The 24,151-nt window shown below is 43.9% G+C and overlaps 1 protein-coding gene across 2 annotated transcripts in view; it reads left to right on the plus strand.

The window, feature by feature from the left end:
- The window catches only part of REEP3 (receptor accessory protein 3), a 209,254-nt gene that overhangs the window by 125,920 nt on the left and 59,183 nt on the right, over positions 1–24,151 (plus strand). For both annotated transcript variants that reach the window (XM_073548305.1, XM_073548304.1), the window contains exon 3: positions 23,685–23,761. In XM_073548305.1, the coding sequence (XP_073404406.1) occupies positions 23,685–23,761 (77 nt within the window). The remainder of the gene's footprint in view (positions 1–23,684; positions 23,762–24,151) is intronic.

The raw sequence follows: 24,151 nt of genomic DNA on the forward strand, positions 1-24,151 counted from the left end.
TAGTGTTGCAACTTTAATGTTGAGTGTATGTTTGACGCTCACTTTTTGCATAGTGTGTTTAGCGGCCTCATTGCCTGCTCTCTAAATGAGTTTTAGTACTTTTTTTTGCTAAACTCATACTTGTGATATTTTAGTGTGACATTGCCAGGTTCTCCAGTACAGTTAGCTTACAAATCTATGGCAGAATTTTTCACCAACTTGGGGGCCATCATACTTATTTTTTTTTTGTTTTTTTGTTTTGTTTTGAGGGGGGGTGCTGAAATATTAGAGTAGGGGGATAGGTGGGGTACACTATACTGAGTGGGGGCTGGTGGTGGCCATAATACTGTGCTAGGGGCTATGGGGAACTGTGAGGGCCACCCTATATTGAGTTGGGAACTGTGAGGGACCCCATACTGAGCGGGGAATTCTCAATAGGGAATATATGTTGTATATTTATTTTGGGGGGGGGGGGCGCATGGTGGTGGAGGGTCCCAAATAGAACTTTTGCTATGTGTCCCTGTGATTTCCGTGAATACCATTGATTTTTCTCCTTCATGCCCATAATTAAGCAATAGGCATTTAGCAGTCGAGAAGCCAAGACAGATTACCGTAAGTCGGTCCCTGCCTTTATTTCTCTTTTTCTACTCCTATCGATCACACTACATACAGAAATTACAAAGCAGAATGCTTTCGGGTAAAAGCAGGCAACCAATGGCAGGAGTTAATGCATGCTGGGAAGTGAGGTACTGGAAAATTGGTTTGACCACAGCCAAGTGAGCTTGGCTGCAACCACCGGCAGCTGACTAATATAGAACGCCAAGTTGGGCAAACCAATATTGTCACCATGTATTCTACAGAAGTGCTGGTAAAATGTACAGATGATGCCACAAAATTTCTCTTTTAAATTTTGTAGGAGTAAACAAAGATTTTGATTTATATTTATATGCTTTAACATAGGTAACATGGTGGAGCTAGGAGTATTTCTTTTACATTAGAAATCCTGGTCTAGACGATTGATGAGTTGCATTGACAGTGACATATTGGAGTTGTCAATTTGTACTGCTCTTTCCTCCTAATTTAAATCAACCTTGAAATGCACTTGGCCGCCAACATCTCCCAATCGTAAATGCAACTGGAGAAGACATTACGAGATTGAAAACACTTAGAATTGTACATGACACAAATTTGGCGTAGTATAAAAAAAAAATAGGCCGTATAGATCTATGAAAAGAAAACCCCCAACTAAAGTACATCAACTTCAACCCTGAATATGCCAATAAGACTCTCATACCGGAGATATGTTCTGTTGCATTATTATGGAAGAGTTCCGTGAAGTCTTAAGAACTAGGAACACGTCTTCTATCTTTATATGACCTTAGATACAAATTGTAGGGCAGAAGCTCAGATGATGACTTTATCATTGTGATCAAGATGATTGCTTTTGCTTGTCCTGCTGTGAACAATTGTCATACTTCTCTTTTAAAACTAACTGTTCTAAGCACCACTCTAGTGCTTTTTCTTTGTTTTTGTTTTTTTAATTTTACCCCCATGCAGTGGTATCACTAATGTAGGAGCCCTGGCTTTGGTAATAAATGTTACCAGCCATCATCTTGGGTTTTCACTGCTGCTTCGGTTGTCGTGTTATTGTATAGTGCTGCAGAATATGTTGGCGCTATATAAGTAAAGATTATTATTATCCGGCGGATTGCTCCATTGTTTGCTGGGTGAGCAGGAAGTCCTTTTTCAATGCAAGTCTATGAGAGCCACATTGAGGATCCCGTAGAATAGCATTGAGAACTTGTGACTTTGGGGTCAATCAGAAGCTGTGGTTACAAATGGTGGAATGTGGCCTGGAACACCAAAGACTGTGGCTGTTAAGGATTTTACTTAGGGCAGGGAACAGACCATTAGTAATAATAGCACTCCCACTGTGAAATAGAAAAAAAAAACGCCAACACGTTGCTTTTAAAGAATCAAGATTCATGGGAAAAAAGAGGGCACCACCCTAAATGACCTGGGATCTGCCCATCACATAAAGAAAAAAGTACAATTACATATAAGAAAAGACTATATAATGACAGGGATCAGCAAATAAATGGAAATATTTATTGACAAAAAAAAATAAACTAAACCAATTAATAAAGCATAGGTAGCTATAAGAAAATACAAAACCATGACATTGTAATGTTTGGTTAAAGCTCCCAATCTGATAGATGTCACAAAACTTGTAATATATAAACGCCGATATATATATATATATATATATATATATATATATTAAAATATATATCTAAATGGTGCAGATGGCAATATTTAGGTCATAAAGGAAACAAAGACCACAATAGGTGACATAAGCATATGCCCTGCGCAAAACCAAAAGGGGGATTCAGGAGTAGTTGGGGAATGCATAGCTGACACTCAATTGACTTACTCAACTTTTAGTTGGTAAGCCAAAAATGTGATGACAGGTTCCCTTTAACTCTTGTCTGTGGACCATGCTTCCTTAGCTAACAAGACTAGATTTACATACAGGGAAGAGGGGGGCCAAATCTCAGGAATGCAGAGGTGGTGGAACAAAAGAATAACAGTTGGATAAAGGAGAACAGAAGCATTTAGACCAAGGGTCTCAAACTCGCGGCCCTCGGGACAATAGTTTGCGGCCCTCACCCCATGGGCCCTCGGGACAAGAGTTTGCGGCCCTCACCTCGGCTGGGATCACACATGCGAGAAACATGGCCGAGTCTCGCATGTGAAATCCCAGTCACATGTAGTACCGCTCATTAAGGTTATGAATATGGACGCCACTCCACTCTCATAGACGTGGCGCCCATATTCATGAGCTTAATGAGCGGTACCACGTGACATGTGACCGCGCACTCATACAGAAAGATGTCGGCGCTGGACCATCGGAGAACCTGCAGAATCAGGCGAGTATGATGATGGCTAGACAGTCAGAGCAGCCTGCTGTCAGCAGGCAAGGCGTATGAGTCACAGCACATGCAGCAGGAGCAGCTGAGCAGGGACCGGACCGCGCCACACACTCAGGTGCGCCGGGTTCAGAATGAGCAGTGGGGTGGTGCGGTGTATTGCTCTCGGAGGTGGGACATCAGCCGGCCTTATTGTGAACTTGTGCCATTACCCCTGGCTCAGAAGCGGAGGCGGCCGCGGAAATTGCTGGTTAGCGGGACAGAAAAAATAAAAGCGGAAAATACGCATCTGCTAACACTGAAACAGTGACACCAAGTGGAATTATCTATTACACAGCCCCAAACATGTCTTTTTCAAAGTCTGCAGTGAAGAGAAAGGTTGGTGATGAGCACAGACAATTTCAGGAAAAGTGGGAAGTGCAATATTTCTTTGTTGAGCACAGAGGCATCCCGACGTGTCTTATTTGCACAGAGAAAGCTGCAGTGCACAAAGAATACAATTTGAACCGTCATTACATAACTAGACATGCTGAGGAGTCTGCAAAATAACAGGGAGATGAAAGAGCCAACCGGGCTGCTAATCTTAAAAGATATCTACAGAGGCAACAAGATTTCATTAAGAAAGCAACCAAAGAGAATGATGCAGCAGTGGAAGCTAGCTACGTGGTTAGTGAGATGATTGCTAAAGAAGGAAAGCCATTCAAAGAAGGTGAATTTGTAAAAAAGTGCATATTACAGGCTGCAAGTATTGTCTGTCCAGAAAAGAAAGGTCAGGTTAGCAACATCAGCCTTTCTGCCAACACCGCAGCAGAGCGCATTTCTGACCTGTGCGAAAGCAAAACGTTTCAGTGTATACTCAGTCGCTCTTGATGAGACCACAGACCTCACCGACACTGCCCAGCTCGCAATCTATGGCCGTGGAGTTGATGACCATTTTGAAGTCATAGAGGAGTTGCTCACAGTAATTCCAATGCATGGCCAGACCACCGCTCAGGAGGTATTTCGCCAGCTGTGTGACGCCATTGAGAATGCCGGTTTACCTTAGAGGAGGTTTGTTGGAATAACAACTGATGGAGCGCCATCAATGACAGGGAGGAAAAATGGAATGGTGGCACTTGTTAAAAAAAACCCCAAAAAACTGGAAGAGGAAGGTGTGGAGGAGGTCATTGCTCTGCACTGCATTATCCATCAGCAGGCTCTTTGCAGCAAATGCCTGAAGTTTGACAATAGAGCTCTGCAAAGGAATACGTGGATTTCGTCCGCGCTGCCCAAATGATGAAATTCCAGAAGGTTAATAAAGTTTGACAGTGGTTTATGCTACGCGTTTCAAGGTTTTTTTGCAACCTCTTCTTCAGGAAATACTTGCGGAAAATTACAAGCCTGACATGCCAAGGTGAGGAGACGTTTAAACTGCAGTGCTTTTATCCAGCCAGATCTCACACTTTGCACTGATGAGGGGCAGTACCCTGAAACTGTCTGCAAATTGAGGTTTTGAGTTTTGGCTCTTATTCTAAGTCATGTGACGAGGCTTGTTAGAATGTCAATAGACTTTTAGGATTGCTTCTTCCTATAAATGTCCCTAGAGTTCTAGTTCTCTTCCTCTCTTAAGAGAAAAGTTACATTTATGATACGTGACTGGTCCTTTTTATAGGCAAACAAATGCAGAGGAAACCTGAACTGGTCATGGGTTTTGCGTAATAGAATATTGCTGAAGGTTTGGGATGAAGTTATAATCTGACCTTATAAGTATTTGAATCTAGTTGTCAGATCCTACAAAAATCAATATCCATTTGGGGGCTTCCCACAGTGTACCCCAGGATCTGCTAAGGGGAAGCATAGATGGAATAGGTTGGATAGTGTTCTTTTATCCATCTCTTACCCTAGAGCTCAGATGCCAGTGCTGTCAGACAGCTGCGCATCTGTTCGAAGCCTGTTCAGATAGAACGCACGTTTGGCGAACTACCAATTCCAAAAATGACAAGTGGCGTCTGATTGGTTCGCAATACTATTCTCGCTAATTTGACACATGGCTCCAATGTGTCATCAGCTATATCATCAGTGCCCACATGCAGTGAATCCTTTCAGCAGCACCTGATAGCATTTATTGCATACGCAATTGGCTGTATTCTCCACTTCCCCCACATTTCGGCTCTGTTTTGCTTGTTGGATTCAGCTTTTCGCATCTGGTCGCAGCACTGTGGTCAGTGTTACATAGACAGCCCATTTTATCTGAAATGAACATGCTCATGAGAGCTTCTCTAATTATCTGCTGACTTGTATGGCGCTAATTAGAGTCTGTGGGTCATGATGACTTTGTTCGAGGTTTTATAGCCGCTGAAAGACAAGAGCATAGAAGGAAGAAAAAAAACATCAAATGAGTCGGATCTGGTTTTCTCTCCGAAATATAATCTTCAGTCGTGTTCACAGGCTGCATTAATTAGCGCATTTGATGAGATTAATGTAACTCGCGGCTTGGAAAAATATTCATTGTATTTCAGTTTGAATTACTTTTGTTTCTGTAAATGTATATTTGAGGGCAATTTATTTTTAATAAATAAGGTTTAGACTATGTATTCACTGTTCTTATTGCCAAGTGGTCTACTTGGAAAATAAAGGTCAGTGTTTAATCTCGGCAATACTTTTTTATTCGGTCGTCCATGACAGCACCACCTGAGAGAGGGGATCCACCCCTTAGGAACAGGAAACCTACAGATACAAAAGGGTGGCACCTCTCCCACGCATCAGTTGGTTTCCTGTTCCTAGAGGACAGGACTCTGTACAGATCGTCCGTCATGGAGTCGTCGTTGAGTACCCAGGCCGGCTGACCGACTCAGGTAGCGAGGGGGTCTCCTACCTCGGTCAGTGCGGGGTCCCTGGAGGCGCCACGGTGGGGCCGGGTAGGTCACCACGGCAGTGGACGGAGCAGGTGGAGCAGGGGTCCGGTGGATGCCGTCTCCAAAAACGCCAGCACCTGGTATGTATGCCCCGGTCCTGCTGCGCTTCCCCAGGCCCGGTCCTCCCGGTCAGTGCTGGCCCCTGGCGGGCTCATGGCGGCGTGCGCAGAGGGGCAGTGGGGCATTCCGGCCAGGAGGCGCTGTGCGGCTCCTTCGCACGCGCTCCCGCAGGGCTCTGATGAGCGGCGGAAGTGAAGGGGCGGAGCGATAGCGCCGATACCGGAAGTCGGGTGCCGGCCGGCCTCCGGCGCGCGCCGCAGGTGCATGCCCGTCCGGGGGTCGCGCGGCGACCCGGGTAAGGCGAGGGTTGCCGCAGCATGGGGGAGGGAGTGCGGAAAGCCAGGTGGGTGGTGCTATGGCAGGATACCTGCTGACCCGGACACCAGGAGGCCATATAAGGCAGATGGGGATGCCGCTGGGGTGCTTCTGAAGGCCCCAGCAATGGATACAACGGAAGCCCCCTTGGACCAGCAGGACGAGGCGCAGGAGCGCCCGCAAAAACAGGCCACGACAAAACCGCTTGCGAGTGGCCAGCAGAAAAAACAGAGACGAACTAGCGACCAGAGCCGCGAAAGTTCCTCCAGAAAGGACCTCCCTCCGTGATCCGGTACCGGCTTCATCTGCATGGGTAAGAGATCTCCGTGAATGTACCCTGATGCAGTGTTCCCTTATGTTTTTTTTCAGGGGAAGAAGGCTACGGGAAAACAGAAGCACAGGGAATGTGCCCTCTGTAGTTCCCCCCTACCAGATGGCCACCCTAAAAAATTATGCCAACCATGCATTCGGCAAACGGTAGCGGAAGAGACACCTGACTTCACTTCGAACCTGAGAGAGATGATCAGGGCAGAAATGAAAGTCTTACCTCAAAGAGAACCTTCTAGGAGAAGAGAGGCTAGTGGTTCAGGCTTGGAGACCTCAGTCGCCCCTGGGAAAGGCGATAATTCCTCGGACTCCTCTGCCTCCTCGTCGTCTTCCTCGGATGAAGACTCTAGCCGGTTCTGCTTCCCCTTAGACCAGATGGACAGATTAGTGAAAGCAATACGGTCCACCATGGGGGTAGCGGACAAAAAACGGGAACTCTCAGCACAGGACATAATGTTCGGGGGTCTAGACCCCAAAAAACGCAGAGCTTTTCCATTAAACGATAAGGTTCAGAACCTAATTGACAGAGAATGGAAGAGACCGGAAAAAAGGGGCTCCATGCCACCAGCCTTTAAGCGGAGATACCCCTTTGATAACCCGGTAGTAAACAGATGGGATAAAGCCCCGAAACTAGACGCAGCAGTAGCCAAAGCATCTAAAAAATCTGCCATACCATTTGACGATATGGCCTCCTTGAAAGATCCGCTAGATAAAAAAGCGGTTTCTTTTCTTAAAGGGACATGGGAGATGTCAGCAGGCGCGTTAAGACCAGCGGTAGCTGCCACCTGTACAGCCAGATCGATGATGGTCTGGCTAGATCAGCTGGATTCCGAGCTAAAAGACGGAGCTTCAAGATCATCTATTCGGAAAAGTTTGCCGATCATTCAGAATGCCGCGGCGTTTTTAGCCGATGCTTCTGCAGACTCTGCAAGAATGGCGGCTAAAGCCGCGGGTCTATCTAATGCAGCGCGAAGAGCGCTCTGGTTAAAATGTTGGCCAGGAGATATTCAAGCCCGGTCCCGTCTCTGTTCCATTCCCTGCGAGGGGGAGTACCTATTCGGCCCTGTCTTGGACGAATTGTTAGAGAAAGCTGGAGATGACAAAAAGAAATTTCCCAGTCTCCCGAACCCCTCGTACAGACGTCCTTTTACCAGAAAAGGTTTTTTCCGGAGAAGGCCGTCCAGAGATCAGGGCAGATGGGAGGAGAGAAAAAGGAAAGGTACAGGATTCATGTTTGGAGGGGGGCGCCAGGAAGGTCCAGCTCGAGATACGAAAAAGCCGCCCCAATGACTAGTTACCCCGGTAGGAGGGAGACTAGCTGCCTTCTACCCATCCTGGTCTCTGATCTCTAATAGCAGCTGGATATTGGGGATAATAGCCGTGGGACTACGACTAGAGTTTTCTAGGGTTCCCCTTGATCAATTTAAAATCACCCCACTCAGGTCGTCTGCTTCAGAACAAGCTGCCCTGGAGGCCGAGGTTCATGACCTGTGCGCCAAAAAAGTCCTGATAGAGGTTCCAGAGGGAGAATGGGGGAAGGGATTCTACTCCCCTCTGTTCCTGGTCCGCAAACCAGACAGCTCCTTTAGGACAATAATAAACCTTAAGGCCCTCAACAAGTTTTTGGTCATACGTCCTTTTAAAATGGAAACAATTAAATCTGCAATAAAATTGCTGTTCCAAAACTGCTTTATGGTGGTGTTAGATCTGAAAGACGCATACTACCATATACCCATCCATGCAGGCAATCAGCGGTTTCTCAGAGTGGCGGTTCAGTTGGATGGGTCAATTCGACATTTCCAATATGCGGCCCTCCCTTTTGTAGTGGCAGTCGCTCCCCGAGTGTTTACTAAAGTAATAGCGGAGGTCATGGCCCATCTACGTGAATCGAACATTCTGGTGATCCCCTACCTGGACGATTTTCTTATTGTAGGTAAAACGGCGAATCATTGTTTACATCAGCTACAAAAGGCAATGTCCGCCCTAGAACGGTTAGGATGGTTGCTGAATGTCAAAAAGTCTCGGTTGCAACCAATGAAAGTCCAACAATTCTTGGGCCTAACCCTGGATTCTGAAAAACAGGAATGCCGTCTGCCTCCGGAGAAGCTTGTTCGCCTCCATTATCAGATCCTGAACGCCTCCAATAACCCCACCATGTCCCTCAGGAAAGCCATGTCCCTTCTAGGCTCTCTTTCGGCCTGTATCCCGGCAGTCCAGTGGGCCCAGTTTCATGCAAGGAAACTACAGAGCGAGGTCTTATTACATCAAAAGGTCCTTGGGGGTTACTTGGAGGGTCAGCTAACCTTGTCCCGTAACACAAGGGAGTCCCTAGAGTGGTGGTTAGACAAGGATAACTTGTCTAAAGGGGTGCCCTGGGAGTATAACGTAACCCGCATAGTCACCACGGATGCTAGTCCTTACGGTTGGGGAGCTCATATGGGTGAAATATTAGTCCAGGACCAATGGCAACATGATCAGTTAGGAATGTCATCTAACCTAAAAGAATTGACAGCAGTAGAACAGGTGGCTAAAAAGCTCCTTGTGTATCTACAGGGCCATCACGTGCGGGTGTTCTCCGACAATCAGGTCGCCGTGGCATATATCAATCACCAAGGCGGGACCCGTTCCAGACCCCTGATGATTGTAGCAGAGCGGTTGTTCCATCTAGCAGAACAATACTTTCTATCTTTAACAGCGTTGCATATAAAAGGAAGAGACAACATCACGGCAGACTTTTTAAGCCGCAATCAGCTAAAGCAAGGGGAATGGTCCCTAAACTCCTCCATATTCAATCTGATTGTTCAAAAGTGGGGATATCCAGAGGTAGACCTCTTCGCCACCAGAGACAACAGGCAATTGAAAAAATTCTGCTCCCTAAATCCCAGAGAGAATCCTCTGGCGGTAGATGCCTTCCTGATAAAGTGGGACTTCAAACTAGCCTACGCCTTCCCTCCCCTATCTCTTCTACCCCTGGTGATGAGGAAAATCAGGAAAGACAGAGCGAGGGTTATAGTCATCGCTCCATTTTGGCCCAGGAGAGCATGGTTCTCATGCCTCAGGACCATGTCGGTGTCCGATCCTTGGGTTCTGCCGGACATCCCGGATCTCCTGTCCCAGGGCCCAGTCTTCCATCCTCAGGTGGCTGGCCTTCATCTGACGGTGTGGAGTTTGATCGGTCATTATTAGAAGAGAATGGCTTTTCCGCAGACCTAATTAACACCCTACTTAAGAGTAGAAAAATCATTACCACAAAAATTTATGTCAGAATTTGGAAGAAATTCCTTCAAAACTCAGGAGTAGTCGCTGGGGATTCAGCGCCTATAATGCAGATATTAGAGTTCCTACAAAAAGGTCTGGACATGGGGCTCTCTACCAGTACCCTTAAAGTACAAGTGTCAGCCTTGGGGGCTCTGTTTAGCTGTAACATCGCTGGTAATTATTGGGTAAGCAGGTTCATTAAGGCGGCAGGTAGATCCAGGCCAATAATGAAGGATAGGTTCATGCCGTGGGACTTGAACCTAGTCCTCACTGCTATGACAGAGACCCCATTCGAACCTATCTCGTCGGCTTCCCTAAAAAACCTGTCCCTCAAGGTAGCCTTCCTGGTAGCTCTAACATCAGCCCGCAGAATAAGCGATATCCAGGCTTTATCTAGGTGTCCTCCTTATTTACAGTTCAAAGAGGATAGGGTAATACTTGGACCTGACCCAGCGTACTTGCCGAAGGTAGTGTCTAGTTTCCATAGGACACAGGAAATAGTTCTTCCATCCTTCCTCCCTAATCCAACTAACGAGAAGGAAAAGAAACTACACACCCTGGATGTCAGGAGAGGCCTCATAGAATATCTGACAGTCACCGATCCCTGGAAGAAAGATAATGCCCTATTTATCTCTCATCAAGGCCCCAGGAAAGGTTGTAGAGCATCAAAAAATACACTAGCCAGATGGATTAGAGAGGCGATTTCAATAGCATACACCTCAAAGGGCAGGTCGCCACCCGGGAAGCTGAGGGCGCATTCCACCAGAGCCATGGCAACCTCATGGGCCAAAAGATCAGAAGTCTCCATTGACCAGATTTGTAAGGCGGCTACTTGGTCCTCTCCGAGTACCTTTTATAGTCATTATAGGCTAGACCTGGGTGCTTCCACAGACCTCTCTTTTGGTATAAGGGTGCTGCAGGCTGAAGTCCCTCCCTAAAGCTGATATTACTCTCTGTAAATCTCTCAGGTGGTGCTGTCATGGACGACCGAATAAAGTCTTAGTTACTCACCGGTTAACGGTATTTTTCGGAGTCCATGACAGCACCCGTATATTCCCTCCCTCATAGTTTGATTGGGGTGTGCACGTCTATTTCTTGTATATGCTCACTGGTGGTAAAAGTTTATAATTGTAAAGAATACTGTACATAAATCATGCATTAACCTTGTAAGTCCTCTTGTGCTCTGTAATCCAACTGATGCGTGGGAGAGGTGCCACCCTTTTGTATCTGTAGGTTTCCTGTTCCTAAGGGGTGGATCCCCTCTCTCAGGTGGTGCTGTCATGGACTCCGAAAAATACCGTCAACCGGTGAGTAACTAAGACTTTCAGCCTATATATGCAAATTGACTCGTTCCTATTGGGACACAACTGTCTAGCTAGTGCCCCCTAGTGGAGGTAACTACTCCTTTAAGTCAGTGAATGTCCCACCCTCGCAACATGACAAGCATTCTTGGCCACAATTGACAACTGTACTTTCCCATCATTTGTGTAGGGGCTGACTGAACGCGATGCCCTTGGCGCAGCTTTTGGGTAAGACTGGCTCTTAAAGGGAAGCTGTCATGTGCAATAGTGCTATTAACCTGCAGATATAGGGGTAATCTGCAGGTTAATAGCATCGTGAAGGTGCCTGGATTCTGTATTGAAATAGCAGCACATGGGAGAAAATGCACTTTATTTTACCAGGATTCACTGTCTATCAGTGAGGCAGGTGTGCCTGGACGGATTACAGTTACCACTTACATCACTGAGAATGGCAGCTGTAATCCAGCTTGGACTGGACCACCAGGAGAACAGGAGAATCCTCCGGTGGGCCCCTGTGCAAGAGTGAGCCATCAACCTCTTATATGAGCAGTACTTGGCACAATATACTTGAATCACTATGTACAGAGAGAGGCAGCATCTTATTCATTTAAAGCGAACCTGTCATCAGGTATGGCCGATATAAGATGTGGCCACTGCCTTTCAGGGCTTAACTACAGCATTCTATAATGCTGTAGAGAATCCCCCGATTCGACCTGAAAGATATGAAAAACGAGTTATACTCACCTACATGTCGGTCTGGTCTGATGGGTGTCGCAGGTCTGACACCTCCCATCTTCTTATGATTGCCGCCCTCCTGCATGCTTCATGGCTCCCCGGCATCGCGCTCCCGCGCAGGCGAACTTATCCCTGTTGAGTTCAGACAAAAGTACTGCAGTGCGCAGGCGCCGGGAAAGGTCAGAGAGGCGCCCAATGCCTGCGCACAGAGGACTATGCGACGCCCTCAACAGGGCAGATACGTATGCCTGCGCAGGAGCGCGATGCCGGGGAGCCTGTGAAGCAACAGGAGGGCGGTGTCGCCCAGGACCTGCGACACCCATCGGACTGGATGGCCCTGCAGGTGAGTATAATAAAACTTATTTTTCTTATCTTTCAGGTCGGATAAGGGGCTTATCTAGAGCATTATAGAATACTGTAGATAAGTCCTGAAAGGCTATGGCTGTATCTTATATCAGCCAAAACTGTTTAAGTGAACCTGTCAGCAATCTACCCAGTTCATTGTTATATAAATTTGTGATTGAGGATAATGTCTCATTTGCATGTAGCTGAAAAGGGGGGCTCTGGAGCTGGTTACTGGTGGGCCCTTGGTAGCCCACTCCATGGTCTATAAGCAGGGTCCAGCACTGACTGATAGCCGGCAATGTACTGATAACCAGCAGATTCTTTGTTAACCCCTTACTGCCATTGGACGGAATAGTACGTCCAATGGCCGTGCCCCCGCTTTGAGGGCTCCGGCAGTGAGCCCACATCAAACCTGGAATATGTCAGCTGTTTTCAATAGCTGACATGTGCCTGCAATAGGTGCAGGTGGAATCGTGATCCACCCGCACCTATTAACAAGGTAAATCCCACTGTCAAATGCTGACAGCTGGATTTAAGCAGCGCTTCAGGCTGCCGGGCCGGAAATACGCACATCGCCGACCCTCGTCGCGCCATCGGCGGTCGGCGATGCGTTGCCATCACAACCAGAGGTCTCCTCGAGACCTCTATGGTTGTTGTTGAGGCATTGCTATGAGCGCCACTCGGTGGTCGGCAATAGAGTTGAGCGACTTTGGTCGGATCAGGTTTCATGAAACAAAATTTGTTTCAGATGAAACTGGTCTGACTAGGGCAAAAAGTCGGAGTTTCGTCCGAAACCCGACCCCAATGCAAGTCAACATAAAAGTCGGCATTGAGCGGATGACATTCATCCACTCAATGCCGACTTTTATTTCCCATTGACTTGCATTGGGGTCGGGTTTCGGACGAAACTCTGACTTTTTTTTTCCTAGTCGGACCAGTTTCATCTGAAACAAATTTTGTTTCATGAAACCTGATCCGACCAAAGTCGCTCAACTCTAGTCAGCAGTCATAGCAATGCTATAATTCTGCTACATATAGGCAATCTGCTCATCGCCTATATGTAGCAGAGCCGATCTAGTAGTGGATACTTCTACCCTCACACATGGAGGCTATTGAAGCATGCCAAAAAAAAGTTTTAAAAAATATGAAAAAACTAAAAAAAAGATTAAATCACCCCTCCTTTTGCCCCATTCAAAATAAAGCAATAAAAAAACATACATGCACATATTTGGTATCACCGCGTTCAGAATTGCCTGATCTAGCAATAAAAAAAAGATTAACCTGATCGCTAAACGGAGTAGCGGGAAAAAAAGAATCGAAACTCCAGAATTGCGTTTTTTTTGGTCGCCGCGACATTGCATTAAAATGCAATAATTGGCGATCAAAAGATGGTATCTACACATAAATGGTACCATTAAAAACGTCAACTCGGCGTGCAAAAAATAAGCCCTCACCCAACCTCAGATCACAAAAAATGGAGACGCTACGGGTACCGGAACATGGCGCAAATGTTTTTTTTTTTTTTTTTTTGTTGTAAACTTTGTACTTTTTTTTTTTCACCACTTAGATAAAGAACCTAGACATGTTTGTTGTCTATGAACTCGTAATGACCTGGAGAATCATAATGGCAGGTCAGTTTTAGCATTTAGTGAACCTAACAAAAAAAGCCAAACAAAAAACAAGTGTGGGATTGCACTTTTTTTGCAATTTCATCACACTTGGAATTTTTTTCCCGTTTTCGAGTACACGACATGCTAAAACCAATGATGTCGTTCAAAAGTACATCTCGTCCCGCCAAAAATAAGCCCTCACATGGCCATGTTGATGGAAAAATAAAAAAGTTATGACTCTGGGATCAAGGGGAGCGAAAAATGAAAATGCAAAACCGAAAAAAGCATCGGTCATTAAGGGGTTAATTTTTTTTGGGTCCCTCAGAGCATTAGCCACGGATACCAGGTACTCTTAAGTCTACTTGTCTTCAGTAGAGATTTCATCTCACCATGGTTCCCATTGCGTTAGCGAGTCAACTTAATTTTTTTTTTTAAGTCGTTGGCTACAACATTTCAAAAATCAGCATTTGATAAAATCGTTATTAAAAACTGCTTTAAGAAACATTAAGTTAAGACTTTTTAGCTTTTAAGCAAAGTGTTTTTTTTTTTTGTAGGTGGTTTTCTAATGTTTTTTTTAATTCCATCTTGCCGTGAATGAATCACTAGTGTTTTGTGAGGCAAAAACGCTGACAGTCAAGAAAACTCCAGGATTTTTTGACATTTTTGGAGTGTTCCAATTTACTTCTATTGGAAAGTATGGCGCAGCTTCACAGCGAAGAATTGTCAGCCCCGCTTCTTTTAAAGGCTCTTTTGAGAACCGGAAGCTAATAAAAGAAAAAAAAAAAAAAAAAAAATGTTCAAAAGACAATGCATGAACAGCAAAGTCCTATTTCAACAAAAATACATTATAGATACAGCTCTGGCAAAAATTAAGAGACCACTTTCAAATGTTCAGTTTGTCTGATTTTTCTATTTATAGGTATATTTCTGAATAAAATGTAAATTGTTCTTTTAATCTATAAACTTCTGACAACATGTCTCTGAATTTTCAAGCAATAAATTTTGTATTTTTTTCTGACTAAAAAAAAATGTTCAAAATAAAAAAAAAAACAAATCGGAGCTTTCAGACCTCAAATAATGCAAAGAAAAAACAAGTTCATAATCATTTAGAAACAACAATACTAATGTTTTAACTCAGGAAGAGTTCAGAAATCAATATTTTGTGGAATAACCATGATTTTTTAAAAAAACAGCTTTCATTCGTCTTGGCATGCTTTCCACCAGTCTTTCACACTGCTTCTGGCGCAATAATGTAAGCAGTTCTTTGTTTGATGGCTTGTGACTATCCATCATCCTCTTGATTACATTCCAGAGGTTTTCAATGGGGTTCAGGTCTGGAGAATGGGCTGCCCAGGGGGCAGGATTTTGATGTTGTGGTCTCTTATTTTTGCCAGAGCTGTATATATTATAATTATAATGGTAATTTATTTATTTGCCTTCAACCTTTTTTGGAATGAAACCATTCCAAGAGACTTATCAGTGTAACATTTTCCTTTTACTTGGGGGTAGGAACAATGGCTTATATGGCAAATGATGTAGTATGAAGATAAATTTGATGGTAGATTGTCTCCTGTTACTGATCATGTGAAGCCTATGACAAGTCATTTTTTTTGGTGAAATATTGAATTGCTGGTGTGTCCTAATATCACATATCTGATTTGCTCTGACATTGCAGATAATTCATTGTCTACCTGACCCATTGGCCATCAGTCTGAAGATGTCTGCGACGCAATACAAGGTTGGAGGGTGACTGCTTTAGCAAGAAACCCATGACATGAGTGACAGGGCATTTAAATATAAATGGGATTCCTAAGATCACGGAAGTGTTATCGACCAACATGTCGTGCTTCTGTCTGAGTTATTATTGCGGAGAAATTGCTGGTTTTAGCCTTTTCTTGGGAAACGCTTTTTTTTTTTTTCCCTTCAGCTTTGGTGCGAGATGAACTTGTATGTCATTTTTTATAACATTTTTATGATTGAAAATATGGAATAACTTTTACATTTGGTACATGTATGGTAAATGTTTCAAAATATTGATCTGGTTTGCTGGATTATTTCAGCCTCCAAAGTTTAGATTATTTCCCAAACTTCCAAAAGTTGGCCATTACTTTTCCTTTACGGGAAACAATAGGTTTTTCCTGTTCCCTAGTAAATCTGGAAGCCGTTTTTTTATATAAATTATTGATGACTTTGGACTGGTGTCTTGTTAGCCACGTCAAATTCCCTATCTCTGTCCAGTAGTAGAACAGTGATTCTTACATAGATTTTTTTTCTCATAGTGGACCATTTCTGCACTTGGTGAGGAAGATTTTTTGTTTTGGTTAACGAGGCTCAGAGATTTTTGCCATTATAGTGTTTTCTGACCTTTTCAGATGGTGTCAATGCTTATTTGTATGGATACTGTTGGTGTTTTTGGAGTATGTTTTGTATATATATTGTCATGTAAGGTGGCTTTTATAGGAGTTCCTCCAGTGACCACCTTCTAAATTATAGATGTAGCCCTTAACGTCAGATGGCATTCCACGAGACAACTGTTATCTTTTCCATCTCTAGATACATATATATCTCAAAGTCATAGAATGTTAGAATTGGAAGGGACCTCCAGGGTCATAATGTCCAACCCCCTGCTCAATCCAGAATTCACTAAACCATATCAGACAGATGTCTGTCCAGTCTGTTTGAAGGCTTCCATTGAAGGAGAACTCACCACCTCTAGTGGCAGCCTGTTCCACTCATTGATCACTTTCACTGTCATATATGATCAGCTCAACTTGAGTGCGCATGTGTTCTGAATGGGGAGAGTGGGGTAATCCCCTGCCTGACACTTCTGTCTGCAATTCTTGTCTTTGGAAGTAATAACAGTTCTTCAGACGTCCCTTCCAACCTCAGTTTCCTCAATGAAAAAAGGTTTATTTAGAATATTTTTTAGCAGCAACAATGTGACAGTGTTTAACTGTATTGAATAAAACCCATTGAACCATAAATTCAGACGTCCAAATCAATCTCTCCCCTGAGGGCAGAGAAGGAAGAGACTTGAATTAAATGGGTGTTTTACTTATGGGGCACTTATACTGCACAATTATCATGAACCAGTGTACCGAGTCACTCTCTCTTCTCGATAATGTTGCAGTCTAAACTAGCTGCCGATCACTCGACATATGAGTAAAAGTACTTGTTCTTTTGGTGAGATCTATTTTTTTTTTTTTTTTTTTTGTGCAAAACATAATGATTCTTGGCAGCTCATTGACTGTGTCAACAAGACATGCGCTGTCGAAAGCCATGGCCTCCTACGTGCACTGAGCAATCTATTATGGATTGTTCAGTTCACATCTGACCACGGTCGGCTTGTCTAAGCAGGTTATTAAACGACCAGCAACTCAAATTATCAGTCTATGAAGGTTTAATGCTGCACATTGCCCATTGTAAATCCACCCTTACCCCTTTGCAGATGTTGGTGGCCGTAGTAGATCGTGTTGGCAACACTGTAGGATCAACCCTCCTATACCGTCTATATAGGTATGTAGGTCACAGAAAGCTGAATAAAATGATGCATAAAGTGAAATTTGTGATTTGATGATGTCTTATTCCAGAGACACATGGTTCAGTGCTTAGGGCTAGTCACTGATCTGCGTGAGAATCTGCCTCCACAAGTTATTGTAAATGACGGAGAGATACCAGAGTGATACATGTAACAAACACAACAGTAGAACCAAACTTTTTCTCCTCAACATGTTTGTAGCTGCAGCTCTCACAGCTCTGCTGTTTTACAACAATATTGTAGCACTGTCTTCTTGTGAAATGTTAGCTGAAGCTGAGAGAAATCTGCAGGTGTGTCAGTTGTAATCGCACACAGCTCTGCAGTGAGAGCAGATGGCGACCAATACACATCAAACTGGTAACACTTCCTTTTATTTAAAATCTCTGGAGGCAGATTCTCAGGGAGATCTCTGTCTGGCACATAGACCTTAAGAGCTCTTTTACATATAAATGTGAATTTCTCTGGTATAAGTCGTCAGATTACAGATATCAAGGTATCATTTTATTCAGCTTCCTAGAACCTACATGCCCATATTAATGGTTTGAGGATTGATCGCACTGACATAATCCCTTAAAGTCATAGTATTGTATTGGAATGTTCCAACCAGGATATGTAGTAGCGGTTGGATTGCAGCTCCCTCATATTAGTAACATTGCAGAAAATAATTTTCTGTTCATCAGAAAAAGGGAAAGGTTGCAGCACAAACCCATGAGCTTTACAGTTGGAGCTTTTGTTTTGATAAAAATGTCTAAAAATTATTATTTTTTTTAAATTATTGTCCTTGTTGCTTAGTGCCTACATACCATGAACTGTTCTGTTTTTTTTTTTACCTCCTCAATTCTATGTAGTTTTTTTTTTTTTTTTTTTAACTTGCAGCTCTGCATGTGTAAATCCCAATGCAGCAGGGACACGGGGAGTGTCACTAGTAGGCTGCCCTAAGTATCAACTCCCCTTTTCCCTTATTACTTCTTGATTTCTCATTTTTTGAAGGCTGTTAATCTCTGGACTGTGTTGCTTTATCTGAAAAATGCTAAAAATAATGTGCACTGTGCAGTTTTTTTAGTCCATCCTACCTCTTCTTGCAAGTTGAATTCTCCTAGATATTTGGCCTCCCTCCTCTCGATTCACAGCTCTGGTGCGCCAGACATGTGGCGGCACGGTCAGCTCTGGTGCGCCAGACATGTGGCGGCACGGTCAGCTCTGGTGCGCCAGACATGTGGCGGCACGGTCAGCTCTGGTGCGCCAGACATGTGGCGGCACGGTCAGCTCTGGTGCGCCAGACATGTGGCGGCACGGTCAGCTCTGGTGCGCCAGACATGTGGCGGCACGGTCAGCTCTGGTGCGCCAGACATGTGGCGGCACGGTCAGCTCTGGTGCGCCAGACATGTGGCGGCACGGTCAGCTCTGGTGCGCCAGACATGTGGCGGCACGGTCAGCTCTGGTGCGCCAGACACAACACACACATTTAACTCGCTTTGGGTGTAGATCACCCATTTGGATACAGGTTCGTTTACTGTTGGATAAAAGTTTGAGGTGTGGAGGTGCTGTTTGAGGTATTGAGCGGTCCTGCATGCACAGAAGAAGCAGCTGCAATGTAGAAGTTGAAACTGAGGAAATCCTGTCGACAGAGCTGTAATCTGGGGGAAGCCAGAGATCCATATGACTGACATGTCCGACCACACAAGGGAGTTCAGAAGACTGGATGGAAGGGGAATAATGGAGAGGAGTATTCTGAAAGTGGACTAGCCCTTTACATTACTGCTGTGGTTTTAAAAATTGGGATCCAGTTATTATAAATGGCTAAATGATTAGAATCTCATCTCTACAATCGTTTTTTTTTTTTTTTTTTCCCCACCTGGTCCTCTCTTCAATGATGTGGAATTCTCTTATTAAAAAAAAGTCCTAGCTGTCAGCTTTATACTCTGCGTTATCTATTTATGAAAATGACATATGCAAAAGAGGAAATTCAGTATGTGGTTTGTCCCATGAATATTTTATTGCTGACAGCAAAATATGGGAAACTTGTGCTTTTAAACGGTTCCAGGTAATTGCTTCTTCAATTATTTAAAAATCTATCAAAGCATGAAGCTAGAACCGCTGTCTTGACGTCCCGTTCCCATTTTTTAGATGAGCTAAATATTACTTTTTTTTTTTAATTGTTCACGTTGTAGTTTTAAGCTACTTTTCTGGTGACGAGTGTCAGGCCATTACATGGATTTCAAGCTGTAAAGACTGGTTCCCTTGACTATCGACGTCATCATACCTGAGACGGTATTCTCATGATGCTTATAGTGATGTCATTTGTCCCAAAAGCTTACCGCTATATAAGACGGGCAGGAAATGTGCCGAACTATTCCGTAACTCCCTGTGTGATGGATTTAGCACCTATAGCTACATCCTTACACCATATCTTGGTGAATCCAGGAGATGGCTTCACATTTTGGTACAGAGCCTTTAAAGATGCCCATGTTCCCTACATACGGTAACTTTTAGGTGGCTTGTTCATCCAACCGCTGTCTTTCCTGATGCCCCCCCTACTCTTAAACACTCTACCAGCCAATAATGCGATTTTAGTGAGAAGAATGATTGGGAGTTGAGTATCAACTCAACCATAAACACCATCTGTGGTGAGAAGGTTGGGAGGCCCCCATACACATTAGATGGTTGGCTGAAATTGTCGGGCTCAGGTGACTTTTCTCTAACATGGGTTTTATAATTTTACAGACGTGAAACCTCGGTACAAAACAAACACTGCTTAACTCTTTAGTAGTGCAGTTTATATAAGCTGCTAGCTGGGGGGAAGGGGCTTCATCACTGTCAGCTTAGACACATCGTTGAAAAAACCCCCACATTGCATCCTACGCGTTTCACGCTATGTCGCTCAATCACAGGCGGCACAATGCTGATCCAGAGGAGTGGGTGAGCCGAGCTCAGACTATTTTTTTTTTTTCCCTAGAATCCCTGGTACATCCTCAACTTGTTTGGTGTCTTTGTGATTGACATGGTGGAACAGTCATTGTAATTTGTCCTAGAGTACTGTGGAGGAGATTACCTTCTGAGATTAAAGGGTCTCTTGGCTTTTGACTGATAGGCTGATCAGAATGTGTTCCTGGGGGAGTTCACCTATCGATTAGCTATAATCTGCTTGGAAACCTGGCAGCAAGTCTATAGTTCTCTACAGTGGTACCACAGAGGAACAAAAAGCATTACGCCCCATGCCCATTGAAATCAATGTGCGGTCCATTTAATCCATGGAATTTTGTGGTCCCGCAGCAACAGAAACACTAGCGCTGCTTGTACACGTTATAGGATATTTCTAGATGATGTGTTTCCATAAACTGTACATAAACTGATCCTGGTAGCAAGTAACAAAATGGACTAAAACTCCGGAGTAAACACTTACTAGAAGCCGCGCAGGATCATTGCAAAGTAAGAATGTTCTCGTGGCAAGTATTTGCTGTTGGCAAATTCACGAAGATTTTTCTGGCCGGTCGATAAATGCTGTACTATAATAAAGTATTCACTTGTATCGCCTGCGGATCCTCAGCGGCTTCTGTTAGGATTTAGGTGCGGCATACAAATCTCTGAACGTGGCCTAAATGTGTTTTGCGTCCTAAAGTAGCGCGACGCTGATTAAGAAACGACGCGTTTTGAGCCCCCCATGCTGCAGGTTTAATTTGTTAAAGATGACAAAAAATAGACCAATTCTATCCGGAGGTGCGTCCTACGTAGCCACAATCGTGTTCCTCTCCGGCTGCAGTTCAGCTATTGTTCTTGCCTGTTTCCCAGTCCCCGTTCTAGCTCTGCTCAATACTTGAGCTTGAAGCCATTGATTGCAGGGCTTTTATTCAGTGATGTGTGAAACCTAATTCCGAACTGGGAGACGATGACAATATTACGCTCAAATATTATGATGGGTATCTCACTATACCGGGATTACTAGCTGCACTGCCTTCTTATTTTAGAATATATAGAAATGTGACAGTCTATAAGGGACGTGCTGTCTTAATTGTAATTTTCTAAGTACGGTAAAAGTTTCCTTTAAGGGGCTGTCCACTACTTGGCTATTGATTACATATTGTAAGGATAGTTCATGAATATCAGATCTGTGGGGGTCTTAACAACGGCACCCGATAATCTGTCATCAGTGCCACTGGTGGTCGGAAGTAGACAATACCCGGCTCCATAGCCTTCCTATGCTATATCATGGCCGTTCTTGAGTACTCCATGTGAGCTTCTATTGAAGTGAATAGGAGCTGAGCTGCCGTGCCAAATAGCAGCCACTACAAAGTAAATGGGTAAATATAAAGAAAAATGGGTATAGACACTGATTCCTTTCCTCTACATATTTCCACTTTTTGAGACCTACATTTCTTTCTGGCCAAGAAAATAAATCGAAACTAGATCTGTTTTTTGCAATAAAGTCTATAAGAAACTGATCATAACAAATGGTCACCCGATATGTCATCTGTTGTTGGATCCATCCTGTGCTTGCCCAGAACATTACAGGTGTTCAGAGACCCCTCTAGTAAAAATGGGTCAGTTCCAAATGGAATAATAACACATGCAAAACAGAACGAGTGTCCGCTTTGAAATGTATTCGTTAAAAACTGGAAACATTGGTTTCAATTTTGCATCTGCTTTTTTGCTGGATGGTTTTTCTTTTTTTTTTTTTTTTTTTCTTCCCACTATTGGATCTGTTAGACAGATGTCATCTGGACATGTGAAAAGAGCCTACCACTTTGTAATTGTTTTCTACTATGGGGTGTTTGTATGTTGTTTATTTTTTATTTTTTGTCCTCTATACTATGTTACCTCCAATGGAATTTAAAAGTTGCCCCGTTAGGCAATATGGACGCTATAGAGGGATGTCCTCCACTTCGGACCCATTCTCTGAGCTAGATGAAAGAACAGCTCTGGCGTTGTCACATCGCCCATTTATTGCTTTTAGGGACATTTTTATCTAAATGACCGTCTGCTGCAAAGAAGATCTGTTTTGTCACAGCTTCCTTTGGCAATGTCGCCTGCAGCACCTCTTATTTGAACCCCTTTAAAACAGGTGGGAAAAGAATTTACAATTTGATGCCGAGAAAATGGCACTATTATCGAATCCTTTATTCTTGCGTTCCATTATATAGCGCATTCTGACGCTATATACCGTATATATGGTATATACTGTATATGTATAATACAGTCTAAAAACAATTACTATTATTTTTAAGCAATCATGTCTAAGGCTAGTTTCACACTTGCTTTTTTTTGCAGCACGTTTTTCCTGCAAAAAAATGCATTGAAAAAACGCATACAAAAGCATACAACTGCTGCGTTTTTTTCAAGCATTTTTATGAGCATGCATGAAAAAAACGCAGCGTTTTTATGCGTTTGTATGCGTTTTTAGTGCGTTTTTACCGCGTTTGCGTTTTTTTCCAACATAAGGGTGGCCCCTCACACTAACCCAAACCATGACTTTACTAACCCTAACCCTGACCCTAACCCTGACCCTAACCCTTAACCAAATCATACTTAACCCTAACCCAAACCCTAAACCCTAACTAACCCTAACCCTGACCCTGACCCTAACCCTGACCCTAACCCTAACCCTGACCCTAACCCTTAACAAAACCATACTTAACCCTAACCCTGACCCTAACCCTGACCATAACCCTGACCCTAACCCTTAACCAAACCATACTTAACCCTAATCATGACCCTAACCCTGACCCTAACCCTTAACAAAACCATACTTAACCCTAACCCTAACCCTGACCCTAACCCTTAACCAAACCATACTTAACCCTAATCCTGACCCTAACCCTTAACCAAACTATACTTAACCCTAACCCTGACCCAAACCCCAACCCTAACCCTAACCCTAAACCCCCTTAACTAACCCTAACTCTAACCCAAACCCCTAAATTCCATGGTTAAAAAAAAAAAACGCATATGCAAAAAAACGCATACATGAGCATGCCAGTGCGCACATATGCGCATCCATAGGCTATAATGGCCATTTTTAGCGCAAAACGTGCGCATATGTGCGCATGCGCTTTTTTTGCAGGGCCAAAAAATGCAACATGCTGCGTCTGGAAAATCCAAACGCACACCCCAAAAAAACGCAGCGCATGAAAATCGCATACCTGCGCTTACAAGCGCGCAGGTATGCGCACCCATGTTAAATATAGGGGAAAAAACGCATGCGCACATATGCGTTTTTTTCCAGCGCTAAAAAACGCAAATGTGAAACCAGCCTAAATGTGCCTTTCCCCAGAGTGATGTTCAGCCATGATGATGACCTTGCTTAATGTTCTGTTATTTGAGAACATTTGGACTGGAGCACTTAGCATTCAGTGCAGCAGAGAAATGTGACATTTGTCGGTTTCCTTGTTTTCCAGGTACGGTGGATGATGTATTGGATTGTTTTTGCCCTTTACACTGTGACAGAAACATTAGCGGATTTAACGATATCCTGGTAAGTTCCCATAATTACTTGACTAACGTTCTTTCGACGGCTGCGTATTGCTTGGCTCACAGTATGATGTAGTATTTCGTATTCTATTTAATAAGAGGACATTGGGTGGACTTTATTATTATTACCCCAATGCTTGTGTTTTGGCATAAAATACTTGTACATTATGATTCATCTAATAGCTGTGCAAAAATGTGCTTTTTTTTCTTCTCCTCTTCACTCTACTTTCCTAACAAAGTGGGCCATGCTTAATGGAAGGGAGCAATCCGATGGTCCTCTCTGGTCTTGATTTGGCGCCTCCTCTCCTTTTGCGAATGCTATCCTCTTTCCCTGCGTCACGTGGATGACTTGTCCGATGCCGCCCAAACACTTCATTCTGCCCTCGGCAGGGCT

Source organism: Dendrobates tinctorius, unplaced genomic scaffold, assembly GCF_039654945.1.
Source record: "Dendrobates tinctorius isolate UK_male_01 unplaced genomic scaffold, ASM3965494v1 ptg000156l, whole genome shotgun sequence".
Lineage (NCBI taxonomy): Eukaryota > Metazoa > Chordata > Amphibia > Anura > Dendrobatidae > Dendrobates > Dendrobates tinctorius.